Source organism: Rhinolophus hipposideros (genome assembly GCF_964194185.1).
Source record: "Rhinolophus hipposideros genome assembly, chromosome: 23".
Classification (NCBI taxonomy): domain Eukaryota; kingdom Metazoa; phylum Chordata; class Mammalia; order Chiroptera; family Rhinolophidae; genus Rhinolophus; species Rhinolophus hipposideros.
This window is the reverse complement of record NC_138069.1, coordinates 22,629,473-22,648,593: the sequence shown is the minus strand read 5'-3', so window position 1 is coordinate 22,648,593 and position 19,121 is coordinate 22,629,473. Positions and strand designations below refer to the sequence as shown.

Below are 19,121 nucleotides of genomic sequence, written 5' to 3'. Positions count from 1 at the left end.
TTATTCCCTGTCTCAGGTTCTCGCAACAGGGGGGTATTTATTGTAGACAGAAAGAGAGGGAAAAAAAGTCTTATCTTTCCTTTTTCCTGGGTATAGGCACATTTAGAACAAGAGCAAAATCTATCTCATGAACCACATATTGGGTTTAGAAAAACTCCCACTGGCCCAGCAACTGTAACCTTTGTAATTTCAGTATAAGTTTTGCCCTGCATTAGCAGCATTTTGGCTATCATTTTGCTACACAAAATCAGTGACCTAATTCCCTGGTGCAGCCCAAATGAAGGGTTTGGACAACAAACAGATTAGAAATCTGGCATCTTTGTAAAAACAGTGAAAAGACTGAATGCACAACAGAACTGAAATAAAAGAAAACTTGCCCTTGTCTCCTGGGGCTTTGCAAGTTCTCATCCAGACAGACGTCAGACTTCTCGCAATTAGAGCCCATCAGAAAGCCATCACACAGCAATTAGAACACAAACTGGCCCAAAGGACCTCCCGAGACCCCCGCTGTCAGTACCATGCATCTGTCCAATGAGGCTGGGTTATACACTTTGCAGGCTTTCTAACACTCTTGGGTATGTTGCTTTGTGGGGCACTTAGCACCCTCACATTCATCTCCCCTGAATATTCACGAGGACCTCGTGGAGCATGCTTGCTCTCTGAGCGCCAGGTGTGGGGGCTTGCCTCAGTTTCTCCAGCACGCAATGCTTCCTCCTGCCGTGGGCCTTTGCACCTGCTATTCTCTCTGCCTCCACAATCCTCCCTCCCTCCCACCTCCTCCTCACTTTCAAGATCTTAACTAGATCAGGAGCCTTATGACACGCTCCACTGTTCCCAAACTTCCCCTCACAGCACTTATCACAGCTGTCATTGAATCTTTGCACTTCTGTTTGACTAACGCCACTCTCCCTCCCCTGATAGTGAACTCCACCCCAGAGGCAAGCACCCCTGCTTTGTTCACTTCTGACGACTCTGCACATCAGAGATCCAGCCATAGAGCAGCGCCTCCGTGTGAATGGATGAGTGAAAGACAGGGTACTTATCCTCGTTTTATAGGTGAAGGAAGAGACCCAGAGAAGGACATCACTTCTCAAGGTCACAGCCCATCAGTGGAAGTGCTGTCCCTTGAACCCAGCACTCCGGGCTGTAAGCCAGTTCTCACCACTCCTGTGCTTCCTGGGAGGACAGTTTTCCTGCCATTTCTGGGGAATATCACTTGAGTTCTGGTGCCCCCACCCAGGGAAGGTGTCCAAGGCATCCAAAGGCCCACTCTCAGTGGTAGAAGAAGCCCCCCGGTTGGCTGCCACCCCAAGACGCCCACAGCCAGAGTCAGCATGACTAACATTGGGCCTGGTCCCCTCATTCCAGGATCACTCAGCATCTCTCAAGGCAGGTCCTCGAAGGACCTGCAATTACTCCCACTCTCCCAGCAGCCAGGAGGGTAGGGATGGGGATAATTAGGGAGCAGGGCGACAGGCCCTTCGCCATCACCAAGAATATCTCCCAGCTCCCCGAGGCATTCGTGCTCTAGGTTTGATTGTGGGTTCTCTCCTGATCACAGAGCTGTTCACTTCATCGCTGAACTCCTGCAGCATTCTGTGAAGTTCTGGTCAGAAGCAGGGCTCAGCAGATACTGAGACTTGAGGATGGGAGCCGCACCAGGGCAGCGCACCTCTCTGACTTGCTTTCCGCAGCACCTCTAGTTGTTAGGACAGCACCGGGCTCACAGGCAATGCTTCATAGGTATTTGTTAAACAAATGAACTGAAAACGTACCTTGTGTCTGGAGCTTACTATAGTTCTGTATTACAGGGACTGTAAAAAGCCCATTTGACAGGCTAGGCAACTGAGGGTCAGAGAGTGAAGAGACTCGCCCAAGGTCAAAACTGAGTAAGCAGTGGAGCCAGGATTGAAAGCAGCAAATGGGCAAAGATTAGGATTGGGAATTCAGGCAGGAAGGGAAAGAGGTTGATGATTCTGGAGATGTGAAGGTAAGGGCAGTTTCAATACGAGAAAATGTGTTCACCAGGGAGCGAACGGGGAGATGAACACCATGCAACACATTTTCAAACCAAGTGCAAAGTCTAGAATCCCAAGGTGGTCGGGGTCCGTAAAGATATTGTGTGGTTGGTGGAGATGCCCGTGGGCTTCCCTGTGCATCACAGAAACCACTTAGGAGCCCAGGCACTGAGCGAAGGATGCTCCCGTGAAGGGGGGGTTCTGGTCTTTGCAGGGACCTGTGTGGCAGGCAGGACCTGGGTCCCAGGAGATGAGGTGCAGAGAGCCCTGGAGTGGGAGTCATAGGCCAGGCCCGCTCTGCCCCTGCACGCTCTGGTTCTCACACGTCTCTCCTCTCTGGGCCTCACTTTGCCCATCTGTATAATGGGGGCTGTTACTTTATAGTTCAGAATGACCTCCAGGATCCTTCCACCTCTAACCCCTGTGTGACTATACATAAAGTAAGTATTTGTAGAGTCACAGCATCTTAGAAATGGTCATCTAGCCTAATCCAACATAGGAGTCCTGCTCCAGCATTCGAGCAGATGGTATGAACTTCTGTTGAATAGCTCTAGGCCTGTGGTTCTTCACCAAGGATGATTTTGCTTCCAGGGGACACTTTGCAATGTCTGAGATATTTTTGGTTGTCACAGTGGAAAGGGGGACGTTATTGGCATCCCATTGGCAGAGGCCAGGGAGGCTACTAAACACCCTGCAATGCACAGGACAGTCCCCACAGCTAAGAACTGTGCAGCCCAAAATGTCAGTTGTGCCAGGGTGGAGAAACCCTGCTGCAGGCAAAGGGACTCACTTCATCTTGCGGGACCTCCTGGCCCCGGGCATCTGTGGCTACAGCAGGCTTGATAAGAGGACACACTCCCCGGAACTGCCTCCCTTAGTTCTGCCTTGTGGGAAACTGGAAGGAACCGCCTTCACGCTTCCCTAGGACAGCTCTTCAAACATCTGGGGACGGCTAATCATAGCAATCCAGCTAACGAGGGTCACTTGGAGAGTAAAACTTGTGGGGCCAATGTGGGGAGCAAGGGTCCTCAGGGAGCAGGCCCAGACTGCAGTGCAAGCTGGAGGGGCCCCGGCTCAAAGGGCTGTGGGGATTCAGGGAGGACGGCGTGTAAGTTGTGGGTGAGTTTGGGGGGATCTCAAGGGGGGTTATGAAGTGGTAGTGACTACACTGGGCCTAGAATGATAGGCTTTGCCAAGGAGGGCACGGGAAGACAAGTGTTCTTATTGAAGGCAAGGCATGCAAACAAAAGCCAGACGGACGAGGGCCACAAGTTCTTTTGAGGGCCCAAACACCATTCTAGTCACAAGGTCTGCCTGCCCACTGACCTCTGCACCCCAGCCACACGGGCTCCCCTCTGTCTCCCACACTTGCCATTTCTTTGCCCACCTCCGAACCCTGCAGTTTCTGTCCCCTCAGGATGGCACATCCCATCTCTCCTGTCTTTGCCCAGAACACCCACTCGCCCTTCGCATCCCCGCTCCCAGCCCTTCCTCAGAGAACCTTCCCCGATGCCCCTTCCCACCCCGTTATGTGTGCTCACGGTCCCATACTTCTCTCTCTCATAAAACACCACAGTTGACAGTTATTTGTGTGATTATGGACGATAGTCCATCTCCCGCACTGCACTGTCGGGAAATGGAGGAAGGGCTGAGATTGGAACTCCCTGTGGACCCAGCACAGAGCCCGCACATGGTAGGGGCTCAAGAAATAGTTGTTGAATGGAGGAAGAAACAGTTGAAAGCTGGCAGCTTAAGTGTTGGGCTGGTTCGAGGCTGGAAAGGCAGTTTGAGACGTTAGTGAGAGGGTCTTAAATGCTAGGCCACACTGGTGGGCAGGGAGACTTCTGAACAGGGCTGCGTCAGGAACTGCGATGCTTGGGGATGGTGGACAGGGCTGAGGATGGGGATTGAACTCAGCCTAGAGGCTGATTAGGAGACTGTTGTAAGAATCCTGGAGCCAGAGGGCTGGACCCTGGGAAGGGGAGGGAAAGCAGCCCCGATGTGCTTCTTAGAGACTGCTGGTTGCCTCCCATTCCTTTTTGTGCCTCTTGAGAGTCTACGGGAAGACCTGAGCGGTATCTTGGTGTGATGCTTTGAGATGTGGGGAGAAAGGAGGGGACGGGGGGTGGGGTAGAGGCTGTGGTGCTGCAGACACGCTGCCACCCAGGCGTCCCTCTGAGGTTCTCTGACCCCTTGGCCTGTTCAGCTCCATCTCCCACGGCCAGGCAGAGCCGGGAGCCTGCTCAGAGCACTGCCAGGGACGCAGGCCAGCCGAGCCGCGGGTGGAGGCGCACAGGGATGGAAGGCAGATTACATGTCACTTCCTATTAGCCACACCAGCAACTTTCCCAAACCACCCAGAGAGGGGCAAATTCATAGCAATTTTGAGGAGAAGCCAAAAGCAAAGATTAACACTGAACTAAAAGGAGACTGTATCTCCTTTTCCGTCACGCTGGCTTGGACGGAAGCCTTACAGCGGCACCTTACACGGTGCCTTACGGAGGGTCAGGTTTGCTTACCTGTGAGGTACATCTCCTCCCCTTCGGTGAACATCTGGTGGCAGCGTACACATCTGGCACAGGTTGGGTGGTAGTGCTTCCCTCCTGCCTACGGAAACAAAAGGAAGAAACGGGAGGTCAGAGCTGGGGCTACTGCCCAGTGGGGTTGAGTTTGAACATTTCCCGGGCACATTAGTGTGCTTGGTGTGTTTACGGCCCTGACGTTGGATGGGAGTCTACCCAGGGGAGTCCAGAACCATCTAAAAGTCCCCCAAGGAAGCTTGGTGATTCCAAACCATGGATCCCTGGTGGCAGTTCAGGGGATTTCTCTGGACTCCTTCACTTCCATTTTGGTAGCCTAAGGGCCCTTGGGAGGCTACTGATCTCACCTCCTCATTTCCAGACGAGGAAACAGCCTTGCTTGGAGGACATCTCAGCATCCCTCAAGAATGGGGCCCTTACCTTAGTGGTCCAGGAGGTGATTTTAAGTGGTACATGGACCCAGGGTTTAATAACATTGGATCAATGAAAAAAATGATCTCCTTTTCAATCCTCTATCAATTCTTCTGATTTTTTTCGAGAAAGTACAAGTTTGGTGTGGTGTGTCTTTAACACCTATTCAAAACTTACTAATCTACCTTTTTAAGAAGCAGAACAGGTGTGAGCCTTGGAGCCTCCACAAGCAATAGAATCTAGTTAGGACTATATTTATTTTTTTGGTTACCGGGAATATGGCACGTGATCTTGGTTTTCCTGTTATGTTATGTAAGTTTTCTTATATGTCAGTGAGCCAACTTAAAGACAATTTAAAGTATTAGTTAAGAACGAGTACACAAGGTTCACAGACATGGCAAAAACTGTGAGTGGTACATGAAGGGACAAATAGACCCACAAAGCCACGACCTGTGGGGATCCTCTGACCTCCAGACCACTCCCATGATGGTTACCTGGCTGCCTCTGCCCCTCTCCCCAGCTCACCCCAGTCTGGCCTAGGTGGCCCCTTCCGTATACCCACTTTCCTGTTCTACCATTATTTAAAGTAAAAATGGACGTGATTTGAAGCTGCAAATTCTTCTTTAGGAGAAGAGACAGCTTCAGAGAGCTTGTGACTCAGGGCCCACTGGAAGGCAGTGGCAGTGCTGGCGCCAGGCCTGGCAGGGGCAGCCAGCAGCCCAGCGTCACTTCCATGCTGACAGTCTGACACTACAGCCCCAACCAAAAGGACATGATGTGTCAGGGGTGGCTCCAGCTTTTCTATATGGGAGGAGAGTGGTGCTGTGACTGGGTGAGAAGGTGGGGCTTGTTTTGAGGGTCTATTTTACATGTTAGGGCAAGGTTTTGGGGGGGCAATATGCCTGGGGGATACTGAAGGATATAGGGGGCTGTTAAAGCCCCTCTCTGACCCCCAAGCTTGGTCACTTGGCCTGATGCTATTGATTTCTTTCAAATTCAAAAATTGTAATTGCATAATGCTGAAGGCCGATTTCTGAGCCTTTTGTGGTGGGGGTGAGGTGGGGGAGGTTGAGTATGGGTTTGCCTGTTTGGGAATACTTGATTTATTCTAAAAACTTAGCAAGAATGTGGAAAGGGCAGATTTTTAAACAGGAAAAAAAAACCCCAAAACCTCCACTATCTAGCCCTTGATTTTAGTCTTGGTTGTTTGTGTGGCCCCCACCGATGATAAAATGTCTTTCCCGCCATCAAAGCAAACTGTGTTCACACTTTAGAAGGAGCCTGCTCTTTTCCCCAGCTGCGATGTCGTGGGCCTGGTTCTCCTGCACCATGACAGGGAGAATTGGTTTAATTAGCAGGCTCTCCCTACTTCGTGTCTCTTTATCATTTGAATTATAGACCTGTTTTCCAGGGTGGCAACAGCACGTTGGCAAAACTTAAACTTGGCATCTTCCTAAATGTCATGTCCCACCACCCAGTACCAGCTGAAAGAAGCTCCGTGCCCACCTCAGCACCCTGGCCACAGATGGCATTGAAAACAACTAGAGGGAGGGAGGGAGGGAAGCTCTCAGAGCCACTGGCACCAGCGTAAGGGAAACCAAGTCAGCGAGACAAGATGAGACATTCTGTCCATTCACAAACTGAAGTCAAGAAAATAGTGAAGAACAATGGCAAAGAATTAGTACCTGAAAAATGGGGCCATATTGGAGAGGACTAAGAACCACACACAAGGTTAGGAACAGCAGCACAGGGCACCAGGTTTGTGGTTCTCCTTGGCGAGGACACAAATTCATTTCTGTCACTGAGGAAGGGACTGTAGGGTGTCCTGGGGAAATGGAATTTAATTAAGTGCCTATTGTGTACCTGGCTATGTGCTGGGTGGGCGGGCCCTGTAGTGGGCAGCTGTAGTTTTTGCATGGCCAGCATCCTTCCTCCTTCTTCCAGAAATAGCACCAAGCCTTTCGTAGGGGGGGACTTCCCATTCCTCATGTCAGGCCATGTGGGTAAGGAGGGCTAGCCCCACCAATAAGCATATTCGAACTCTGGTCACAGATACTGGTTCAGAGATGGGCCTGAGAGAGGCCAGTAAGAGTCAGTCCCAGGATGTTTGCTGAACTATTAGAAGAGAGACGCTCTCCTTCCATTGCTGGCTGAGAGCCAGGATGTTAGCTTGGAGTGACAGGTGTCCAACTTCCCCACCATGAAGGAGAGACTTCCTGACAATAAAGCGACACAGAAGAAAGTGGAGCCAAGATGGCGACATAGTCTAAAAGCATTTGTTCGAGCACAGGATCCAGCTGTGCCTGAAGCCAGAACTACCCCTGGGCTCTTTATTATGGGAGCTGATAAATTTCCTTTTTGGCCTGAGCCATTTAAATATAGGTTCTGCACTTGCAATGAAAAAACTCCCGACTAACTATAAAGGAAAACCACAGTCATGTGTGTCTCCTTTACTTTCACACTCCTACCATACTCATTGCACTTCTGGCACCAGACATGTGAGTTTTTTCCCTACACCAAACAATTCTTTGGGCCACCAGCTGGATGTCCTACAATTTAACTAAATTCTGACACTATTTACCTGGCGAGAGCATCAGGCCCCACAAGTTAAAAGCTCAGTCCCGCAAGACTGTTCCCCCCACTCCCCCCCCCCCCCACACACTTCAGATTCCAATCTCAAGGCCCAGGTTGTCTCCTGTACATCTGACCAACTGGCTATAAATCGGGGTCCCCATGACCCCCAACTTGGGTTTGATAATTTGTTAGAAGGGCTCATAGAACTCAGGAAACACGTGTGTTTACCAGTTTATTATAAAAGGATATGATAAAGGATGTAGATAAACATCCAGGTGGAGAGGTGCCCAGGACCAGGAGGGGCGCGGAGCTCCTTGCCCTCTCGCACTGCACCCCTCTCCCAGCACCTCCCTGTGTTCGCCGACCTGGAAGCTCTCCGTACCCTGTACTTTGGGATATTGGAGGCTTCATTACATAGGCGTGATCCATCATTCACTCAGTCTCCAGACCCTCTCCCCTTCCAGGAGGATGTGGCATAGGACGGAAAATTCTCAGCATCTAATCATGGCCTGGTCTTTTGGTGACTGGCCCCCATCCAGGAGCCCACCAAGGGTCACTTCATTAGAACAAAAGACCCTCCTCACCCAGGCAATTCCAAGGGATGTAGGAGTTGGTGTCGGGAATCAGGGTCAAATATTAAAACAAAAGATGCTCTTAGTGCTCTTATCACTTAGGAAATGACAAGGGTTTGGGGAGCTCTGTGCCAGGAACCAGGGGCAGGGCCGAATTTATATATTTTCTAACATGTCCATTCGGGGTTAAATAACAGTAGTATTCTCCATTGATAGATAAAGACTCTACGACTCAGAGAAAGTGACTCGCTTAAGGTTTCATGGCTTGACGTGATAAAATTGGGATCCAAATCTGTTTCACTCCAACCATGTGTGTTTCATGACATCCCCACTACCTCAAAGACCCCCTCTGGTTGAGAGCTATGGGCAGCGGTGTGGGATAGAGGAGCCCAGAGTCCTAGAATTTGCTGTGTCTCTACCAGAAACACTGCATGTGACCTTGGAAAAGCATCACATGTCTTGGGGCTCACTTTTCTCATCTGTAAAATGAGGAGGGTGAACTAGTTGATTGCTAAAAGTCTCTCCCAGCTCTAAGAAAACAAAAATCAATATGTCCAAGATGCTAATGGAGCCTCGTACAAACAGAATCAATTGAAATGCACTCACCACAGCTGCCCAAGAAGAGGAGGCTCCCACAATGCTAACAGACAGTGAGAGGCAGGAAAAGACAACCCCCATTGACATCCATGCAGAGCAGCTTGGGAATGCTGGGGCAGATTCCCATTTGCAGCTCTGCATGTAACCAAAGCTTTTCCTTCTTGAAAGAAAAGTATGCTTTTATGATCTCCCATCCAACTGACCCTTTAGCCCCCTACAATCCCGATGCCTGTCCCCCACAGTCCTGCAGACCCAACACATGGTTCTCTGGCAGGCGACATTCTCCATAGCCCACAGCTTTTTCTCAGCCCGAGCAGCTTTTCCCTGCTCTGCAGAATCTGACCCACACTGACTGACCCTGCCATCTTTTCTGAAGGTCTAGCTTCTCATCTCCCCCACTCTCCCCCAACACCCCTGACTGCTCTTCCTCTTTCTGTGATAACGCCCCAGTTTCTTCCTGCCACTTCTAAGCAGCTACCCCACCAGGCTGCCTTCAGCCCACTGCCCCCGTCATCTCTCTTCCCGTCCCCCCCTCAGAAATCCTAATGACCTCCATGATGCTGACTATCACTCAAATCCTGGCATTATTAACATTGGTCCCTCCAGGCCTGAGCTTGGTCTCTGAGCTCTGATCCACATTTCTGACAGCTTTCTTGAAACTATCCTGGAATTTCAATCACAACCCATCCCAAAAGGAACTTGCCGTGTTTCCGCCCAGATCAGCTTCTTTCCCTGCCACTCCCAGTTCTGCAGATGGCAACACCAGACTTCCTCTCACCCGGGCTTGACACTTTAGACCAACTATTGGCCCCTTGTCTTTCAGTCTTCATGTCTATGAGTTGCCCCACAGTTGCAAAGCCACTGCAATTCTACTTCCATAATCCTGGAGACACAATGGCTGTCCTTTCCACTGCCACTGGAGTCCTTCCTCTGAGGTCACGGTCTCCTCACTTCCAGTTTCTTTCCTCTAAATTTAGCCCGTGTACTAAGGTGTTATCCTCTCTAAGGTGTAGCTCTAAGCAAGGTCACTTCTGCTAGGTCTTTCCACAACCCACCGCGGCCCAGTGAATTACAAACCCCTCACCCTGGTATTGGGCCCCCGAAACCTGGGCCCAATACCCTTCCTGTGCTCCTGTTTCATGCCTTATCCTCCACATTGCACTCTTACTGCTCCCTGGAAATGCTTGATAGTTTATCAACTCTGTGCACTTGTTTACCTTTTTCTAACTCCCTACAATCTTTTAAAAACATAATTTTATCATGTTACTTCTTGGTTTAAAACTCTCCAGTGGCTCCCCATTGCACTTACTATAAAATCCGGTCTTTTACAAAGCCCTCTGTGGGATGCCCTGTACGATCTACTCCATTCCCCCTAGCCCCGATTTACGTAATTCAGCCACCTGGCCTTTTCCTCTGTTCCTGGAATGGGTCAGGCTCATTCTTCCTCTAGCTCTTCACATGGCAGCCTCCTCATCCTCAGGGCTCTTTCAATGCATCTCCTCAGAGAGTCCTTTCCTGGTTGCCACATTCTCTCCTGTTGAGTCCAGATGTGGCTGCACAATCCTTCTCTGCACCTGCTGACTCCAGTAACCACAACCAACTTTCCAGATTTGTCAGAATGAAGGATTCTGCTTGAAAGAGCTGACGCAGTTTGCCATCCCCCAGCCTTTGTCAGTGGGAAAAGTGAGGCCTTGACAGGCAAAGATACTCACCCCAAATCTGAGAATGAGTTAGCAGTTGAGTCAATATTAGAATTCAGTTGTTCCTACACTTAGGCTATTGTTTTTCCTTAACACCAAACTCTTTCCTGTTTCTAATGCTCAAGGTGGGTGCTCCCAAAGCACAGATGGCTTCCTGGGCCCATAGGTGTGGGAAGGAAGGGCAAGAAGGCCTGTGGACAGGGTCTCAGGAAGGGTGCTGCAGGTTGTCTCTCACTGGCAGAACAAGCTGTGCATGGAAGGCAGAGGAGAGCTGTTGCCATGGCGACGTACTAGCCAGAGAAGGGCTTAGGGAGCAGGCTGCTAGACAAGCTGGTTCTTAAATCAGCACATTTACCAAATGCTTAAAAAAAACAAAACAAAACAAAAAGAAGGGCTCCCATCCTCTAGCAGGGTTAGGAAGAAAATCATAATCGTTACTCCTCTGTGATTTATCTGGATCAGAATCCAGAGAAGTAACGATATTCCCATCATAGCATTTTTGAACCAGGAATAATTTTATCCAGCTGCTCATTTTGGGGGTGCCCAGAGAGGCAAGGTTATCTGCTCAAGGTCAAGTAACAAGCTGAGCTGGGGCAGAGAAGTGTGGGAGGTGGAGGCTGTGGAAGAAAGGGGGTGTGGTGACTTTCTCCTTCCTTAGTGATGACTTTTTGGAGTCACAGGCCATCCTGCTCAAACACCTTCGCAGTGACTTGTACCCACTCACCTCCAAGACCCTGCCGCTGATGTATCGGTCACACGTCTCACATTTAATGCCAAACTGGGAATGGTAGTCGGACTCGCAGTACGGAACACCATCCCTGCAAGAGGAAATGCACACAGGAAGAGGAAGTTGGGGGGTTTGTGGGGGTAAAATGTGGAGGTTCCAGGACCTGCAACGGACGGGGTCTGGGCCAGAATTAGAAGCACTGCGGAAGCTCCTTAAAAATGCAAACTCCCTAGGCAGCCCTCAGATCTGTGGAATAGGAGAAGCCCTGGGAGCGGGGCCCAGGAATCCACATTTTGACAAACTCTTTGAGCCTGCCTGGGAACCACTGGTCTGCTGCTGTCCAGCTACCACTTTGCCACTCTCCTTCTTCCCTCTCCCCACATGTTCTCCAAACCCCTTCTCTTCCCTTTACCAGAAGGGCTCTTAAAATTTTTTTTAATTTTAAGTTTATTAATAGTTATTTTTATTTATAGCATAGGTAATATTTGCATTTGGCAAATTACAAAGGCATAAAGGGGAAAAAAAGTCTTCACCCTCCTCTCAGCGTTTCCCAGTTTCTCTTCCAGGAAAACCAGGAGGTAATCAATGTGATCAATTTTTTTTGCATCTCCTTAGGGCTCCTCTTCTAATTAAAAATTTCACCTGTAGTGAAAGAATCGTCTGACTGCTCCCGGGTCAGTAGCACGGGAACCTCCTGACCACCTCCTCTGAGCTCCGTTTTTGCCTAGCACTTACGACTTACCAGGCAGTAATAAGATGGTTGGTAATTATTCCTACCCTGCCCCCTACTACTAATTGCCGCGGACATTTATGGCTGGGTGTGTGTCAGGCTCTCTGATGGTATTTTACACAGATTATTTCATGTCATCTTTATGGCGTTCCTATGAGGTCGGAACTATCAGTCCCTGCATTGTGTGCATGAGAAAACCCAGCTTGGTTGACCTAGTGCTGGATTCACACCCAGGCAGTCTGGTTTCTCACTCAGGTTGCTGTGAGCATTAACGGACATCGTTCTAGGGTGTCCTAGGGCTGCCAGGTGATCCCCCATGACTGCGGAGAGGGGTCTTTAAGGAGGCCATTGGGCCCAGCTGTCATGTGCCAATGTGGAGGTATTTGGGGTCATCAGAGAGCTCAGCCCAGCCCGGGGCCTGGCCTAACTCTAAGGACTCCATCTGATACGTATCTCTCGGGAGTGCTGACGACAGCTCTGAGGAGAGAGGAACATTCCCCCCACTTCTGGGTTTAACAGAACTGACTCACACACAGAAAGCCTAAGGGTCAGGCATGTCATTGCTCTACGTCCAAGTTGCCACCATGTTGGGATTGCTAGGGGCCCACACTGGGCAGCAGGGCAGGCAGGGTTTTCCCGAAGGAGAGGCAACAGTGAGGACCAATGCCCAGCAAAGTGGGCCCCTGAGACCCACAACCCTGTGCAACCCTTCTACACGCTGTGGTTTTGGGAGGGTGACTCTGAGGGGCATACAGTCATGTGTCAGAAGGTGGGGACAACGAGCCAGCAAAATCTGAGTATAAATGCTAACACCACCTTATTTGGATCCATGGGTTGTTGAGCCTTGGGAAATTTGTAGGATACGTGATTCTAAAACAGAAGGCAGGTGGTAAAATTAATATTTACTAGGTATTTCTTAGGTATGAAGCTCAGATCACTGAGCCTTTACCTATGAGATAGGCCACCTTCTTACCCCTATTCTTATAAATGAGCAAACTGAGACTTGCACGCTGGGATTGTAACTTGGGCATCGATGCCAGAGCCAGTGCCTCTAAGCACCTGCCAGTCTGCTGGCAGACAGATGCAGAGCCCAGAGCCAGGCTGTAGAGGCCCAAGTTGTGGTGGGCAGTCTGCGTGGGGCTCCCTGAGAGGAGTTCTGAGCAAACCGTTACTCCCCCAGAGAATTCTGACTTCGGCTCCCAGACTCAAGGACTCCTGGCTGATGAATCACTAGGGGCACTCCTTACTTGGCAGGTACAGAGGAGAACACTAAAATCCTACTAGCATGGCTTTCAAAGTTCTCAGAGACGCGACCTCAGTTCACCTCTGCAGCCTTGGACCCCGCTGCACCTGTGCACACACCTGAGCTCCGATAAACAGTATGGAAGCACCCAGCACCTCCCTGCCCTTGCCCAGTCTGGGCATTCTGCCTAGGCGCTTTCCTTCTTTGCATTTTTCAAATCTTGTCCCCCTTTCCAAGGTCCAGCTCAAATACTACATCTTCCATGAAGCTCTCCCAGGTTGCAGATTCCACTTCCTGCTAGTTAGAAAATCCCTCCTTTTTCTGAATATTCCTTGCCCGTGTTGTCTGGCCAGCATCCATCTCCCCCTCTGCTAGAAGCAGCACCTCGTCTGGGCTTTCCTTAGGGAGTCACCCTCTCTACCCTCAGTTACTTTGGGTCATAGAGGGCTGTTCTCTGGCTCTAGGGGTCACTTCCTCTTGGCCAGAGATTGATCAGGAATGGGCATGTAACTCAGCGGTGGCCAAGCCGTGGGACTCGTACTGGAGTTCTTGGGAAAGCGGACCCTCCCTGCTGGGCTCACTAGCCTGGAGTTGCTGGTACTCATCTTACCACTTGGGGAGGGCCTGCTCGAGAAGGAATTCAACACCGAGGAAAGCAGAGCTGAGAGACACACACACACTCACACCTAAAGTGCTGATGAAATCTTGAAGCCCCTGGATTCAGACATGCTGGAAGTCTGCATGCCTCTGGGCTTCCCATTCCTGAGTCAGCAAACTCCCAGTTTTGCTTTTAAATGAGTTGGAGTTGGGTTTTCTGTCACTTGTGATCAAAAAGGTCTGAAGGAATAAAACTTGTCTTGAGCTCTATCACATATCCCCTGGTGTCCTAGTTCTTCATACGTATGCCTTATCTCCCTTATTAGACTGTAGCTCTCTTGGCAGCAGAAACCATGTATGCTGCATTTTAGTGCTTGCTGTGTCCTAGCATGGGGCCAGAGAGTGGTACCTACGAAGTGTCTGGGGTCAGAAAGAGTCAAAGCTGTGAGGGTCTGTGGCCATCTACGTGAGTATATAACTGTGGTCACTGGCTTAGCAGCAAGGGGGGCTTGTCTGGTGCTGCAGTGTGCAGGGCTCTGGACGCTGGGCCCTCTCTGCTGATAATTGTGTGTGCCCATCCTTTCCTGCCCTCTCCTCTCAATGAAATTCATTCAGCAACTATATTATCGACTGTAGGTAGGGCACTATGCTAAAGGCAGCAGCGAATAAAACAAAGTCTCCGCCCTGGCGAGGACAAACATGAAATATTATCACTGAAGCAAGTTATTTACCCCCCGAGCCTCAGTTTCCACAGCTTTTAAAATGGGGATAAATACCTCCTGGGGGTCGTTACGGGGTTTACTGTGATAATCCATATACAGCAGTATGTCCCTTGTACATAATACAAACTCAGTAAATAGTCGTATTACCATTATTAAAACATGAACATGAATAAATACTAGTATAGAATTGCAAACGGTGTTAGTCTGGATGAAGGGACAAACCGGGTAGTATGAGGGCCAGTATTGGGGGACTGGAGGTGCTGAGAGGTGGTATGAGGCTACCTCTGAGGAGAGGGTGTGGGACCTGAGACCAGAGGGAAGGGAAGGAGCACGTGAAGAAGGGAGAAGAGCATCTCAGGCAAAGGCAACATGGTGGGAGGGACCCGGCGTGGGTGAGACGCTGTTCATGGCAGAAGTGCGGTAGCTAGATGGAAATAAAGGGAGATGCTACTGGACATTCAGGTGAGGGCCAGAGGGGACGGCCTGGTAGGGTGCAGAGGCCCGGGAAGCCGGGGTGGGGAGGGAGAGAGACCCACTTGCTGATGTACTCTCCGGTGAGGATGACGCTGCAGGTCTGGCATTTGAAGCAGCTGACGTGCCACTGCTTGTCCAGTGCCAGGAGCGACTGGCCGTGCTTGATCTCCTCCTTGCATCCAGCACAGTCTGCAAAGACGAGAGGACACCACTGAGCAAAGGATTCTGGGCCCCTTGACACGGCCATCATCTCATGCCCAAGTCAAGGACACTCCTCTGCCAACACCAGTTTTCCCACAGCTGCTCCCGCCCTGGCACTGGCACCTATGCAGAGCTCTACCAGGTGAGAGAAAAGGCCACCGGAGCCTCGGCCTCTCAGCAAGGCGTCTTGGCCTGAGGGAGTAAGAAAGATTTCCTAGGATTCCTCCAGAAAGTTCCCTGCTTGTCATCTTGACCACTGTTCCTCCAAAGCAGACCTTGCATTACTTCTGGCCTGCCCTCCAGTAGCTAACTGAGCTCATGCCACTCTCCATGACCTGGGAACCTGCAGCGTCAGCACCACCCGGGAACTGGCACACATGCGGCAGCGCAGGCCCCACCCAGACCCACCAAATTTTATCAAGAGCTCGGCCCACAGTCAAGTTGGAGAAGCACTGCTCTAGGGGATAAGCTTAGTCTCCATTTTTTCTCACCCTTAGGTGGGATGCTCAATGGCAAAGACTGGGTCTGTGTTTTGTGGTTAAATCTATTCCCTTGCCTAGCGCCTGTGCTTGGCACATAGCAGGAACTCAAAGCATATTTGCTGAGTAAGCATGAATGAGTGGGCCTTAGAGGTACCCAGGCAAAGGAGAAAACGTACCACGCCCGCCCCTCCACAGTGTGCTTCTATACCAAACATTTGCCTCCCGAAGCAGCAAGGATTAGAGTCTCATAAGACTGTCCCAAACCAGAAATGTGCCCTCACGCTCCATCCCCCTCACCCTGGAACACGCGCAGGGGCCACAGAATGCGGGGCCAGCTGCCTACTGCTCAGCCAACATCCGGGGAGGGGCAGGAAATGGAGCCGGAGTCCCAGGGACTTGGGAGATATTGGGAATTGGCCGACCGGATGGCCCACTTTGGAAGAAGAAAGGATCATGGGCAAAGTTTACCAGAGGACAAGCCTCACTCTTGGTGCCACAAGACAAATGCACGCTGAAGCAGTAGGGAGAAAGAAACGGCACATCGCGTTGGGAGAGCCTGGCTGGAAGCCCTCCCATCCAGCTGGGAGCCAGTCCTGGGATGAGGAGAAAAGTCTGCATGTCTAGGAAATGGGGTGTGCCCGTGCAGGCTGTGGGAAGGGTCTGGGCCCTGATGACAAACGTGTTCTACGAGGCAGCTCCTTAGCACCTTTCTAACATCTCTGAGCACAGGCTGGGGCCAGCCAGGTCTCTGATTGTAAAACGCTTCAAGCCCCAGACCTTCAGATGGGGGGCTGGGAAAATAGTTTGGGGTTTATTTATTTTCCTTATTTTTCTCCTGGGATAAGTCTACCTCCCCTTACTGCTCCCTCCATCCCAGTAATCATAGGCTTCAGAATGTAATAATTTAGAGAGGTCAGGCATCCCCTCCCCTTTTACAGACAGACAGGCGTCTGAAGCGACTTGCCCATGCTCGGCAGAGCAGCACCTGAGGGTTCAGGTGTCTGGTCTAGCTTCCTAGGCCACAAATAACTGCACTTGTGTCTCTGTGGGGCTCCCAAATAGGGTTAACTAATTCCATAGGGGTTCAGAATTCACAGAGCATTTGGTGACTGTCCCACCCAAAGCTGGAATCTATAGCATTCTCGACAGGTGGGCACCATGCTCTGCTTAGTCACCTGCAGGGGTGGGCAGCTCACGTCTTTGGAGGAAGTTCACTCTACTTCTGGATAGGCCAGAACATCAGGACTGGCTTCTTCATACGGAGCCGAGATCCAACTCCTGTTGACGCCCCCTAGTTCACGCAACCAAGAATAATCTACCTCTTTTCCCACACGCATTTCCTTCAAATATTTCAAGTCAGCTGCAGTGTCTCTCTTCTGCTTCATGTTGTACACTCGCTTTTCCTTGCTTGAAGTGGCCATCCACTGATTAAATTCACTGTGGATTCCATGGAGACAGGCATGGAAATCGGCCAACCACCCAGTTCTCTACCTCGCTAATAAAACATCTTTGAAGAGCGGCGTTCTTTCAGGGCCACATTCTAGTAATGAATCCCCTCTCTCTAAGTTGTAGTGATCTATCTGGAATGAGTTGAGCACCTGCAGTTAAACTTTAGGAGGAAGTGCAGTGGTGAGAGGTTGGGGTGAGAGGTCAGAGGCTGGCTGAGGGGAGGATCCCAGCTCCCCCTCTGGCTACTTATATGACTGCTAGGCCCCAGCTTCCTTATCTGAATATCGTCCTATAACACTGGTGTGGAGATGAACTGAAATCAGGTCTGTAAGGACTTAGCACCGTGCTTGGCACTGGTGCCTGCTCAGTGGTCGTTGTCATAGTTGTTTCCCATTCTCATGTTTGCCACCCACAGTCTCTGCGTTCTCCAGTCTCTGATCTGAGGCCGGAAGCACCAGGGAAGGCCTGTGACCCTTCCTGAGAACTCGGGGACACCTGCTCCACGTGGCTTTTCTTTTCATGTTAAACTGCTTGGTACTGCATTGTCCTGCTTCATATTTATTTATCAGGACCTTTTTCACCCTCTTCTTCTTCCTTTTACTCTTGGCCACCGTTGGAGTCTCAGGCACACATCCAAGAGCCCAAGAGTCTTGTGTCATCAGCAAGGTCAGGAAAACCACACCCTGTCCCGAGTTGATTTCTGTAGAGCCAGTTGTCTACTCCTCATGTGTTCCTCTCTATTCCAAAATTACAACCTTCAGCTGGCAGAAACTATGCTGCTGCCACCTGTTCCTCCCAAATGCTTCAGTTCATGAGGTCTTTAAAGACCCCAGACAGCCATTTTTAGGTTTTCTTGACTGTGTCACTCATTCCATTTAGATCAGCAAAAATGATTGGGTTTTGTGCGTCACAGCAAGCTCCCCATCTTGTTTTGGGCAACTAATCCAGGAAGACAGGCCCCTTCCCAATGAGCAAATCATGTCTTTGACATAGGGTTTTAAGGGAATCGGCTCCAGGGCCAGGTTGCCTCGGCTCACATCCCAGTTCCATTACTTGCTATCTGTGTGACTTTGGGCAAGTCATGTAAGCTCTCTGAGTCTGTTTTCTCACCGATAAAACTCATCTAAAAGATAAGTTACTCTTATCTCCCTTATAGAGTTATAACGATTAAACGAGGTATTATATATAGAAAACTTAGTGTATTGCCTGACAGTAGAGACAGTCAATCAATGTTAGCAGTGGTGATGATGGGTGCGATGGTGGTGCCGGGTGGTGATGGTGGTGTTGGGGATAGTATATTTGGTAATGGTTGGTGATGGTCATACCGCAGTGAGGTCTGTGCAATGCCTGGCAATAGGAGTCGTCAATTAGTGTTAGCGGTGGCGATGGTGGTGTTGATAGTTATTGTGGTGGTGGTGATGGTTGTGGCTGTGATGGTGATAGTGGGGGTGACGGTGACGGTGGTAGTGATGGTGACGGTGGTGACAGATGGTGGCGATGATGGTGACGCTGCTACTGCTGCTGATTCTTCTCAGTGAAGTCTGTGAGGAAACATTTCTCCTTCCTGTGCCAAGTAACACGATTCTTTTAACAGTTCCTGAGTATTATTCTTGATCCTTTTTGAGTAGATACTCCTGCTGCTTTTCCAGAAAGTGTTTATTCACCCTCCAGGGATGAAACTTCACACTCCCATAAATCAAAAATACACCATATTCTTTTTCCTCCTTCTTTTTCCTTTTCCATCTTAGACTCTCTAGAATCTGGTTTTGGTTCTCTCTATCCTTTGGGAACTCAACAGACCGTCCATCATCTCCTCTAGTCATTTGTAGTAGAGACAGTGACCCCCTTTGGGGAGAAACCATTTCTATGAAACACATGCCCTGGAGAGCCACCGATTGATGTCTTTACTTAGTGAGGAGCAAGATGAGCCATAACCCTGGGTAACCCCCCACCCCGGCACACTGCCCACGTGCTCATTTGCTTCTCACCGTTCATTCTTTCTCACTTTCCTCTACCTCCTGATTTGCGGAATTATGGTGGAGACATTGAGTAGCCTCTTCTCGAGGACACACTCACACGCAAGA

The 19,121-nt window shown here is 50.2% G+C and overlaps 1 protein-coding gene across 1 annotated transcript in view; it reads right to left on the bottom strand.

The window, feature by feature from the left end:
* The window catches only part of ABLIM3 (actin binding LIM protein family member 3), a 103,541-nt gene that overhangs the window by 32,973 nt on the left and 51,447 nt on the right, over positions 1-19,121 (bottom strand). The window contains 3 exon segments of the mRNA XM_081034965.1: positions 4,538-4,625; positions 11,137-11,230; positions 14,968-15,094. Of these exon segments, the coding sequence (XP_080891091.1) occupies positions 4,538-4,625; positions 11,137-11,230; positions 14,968-15,094 (309 nt within the window).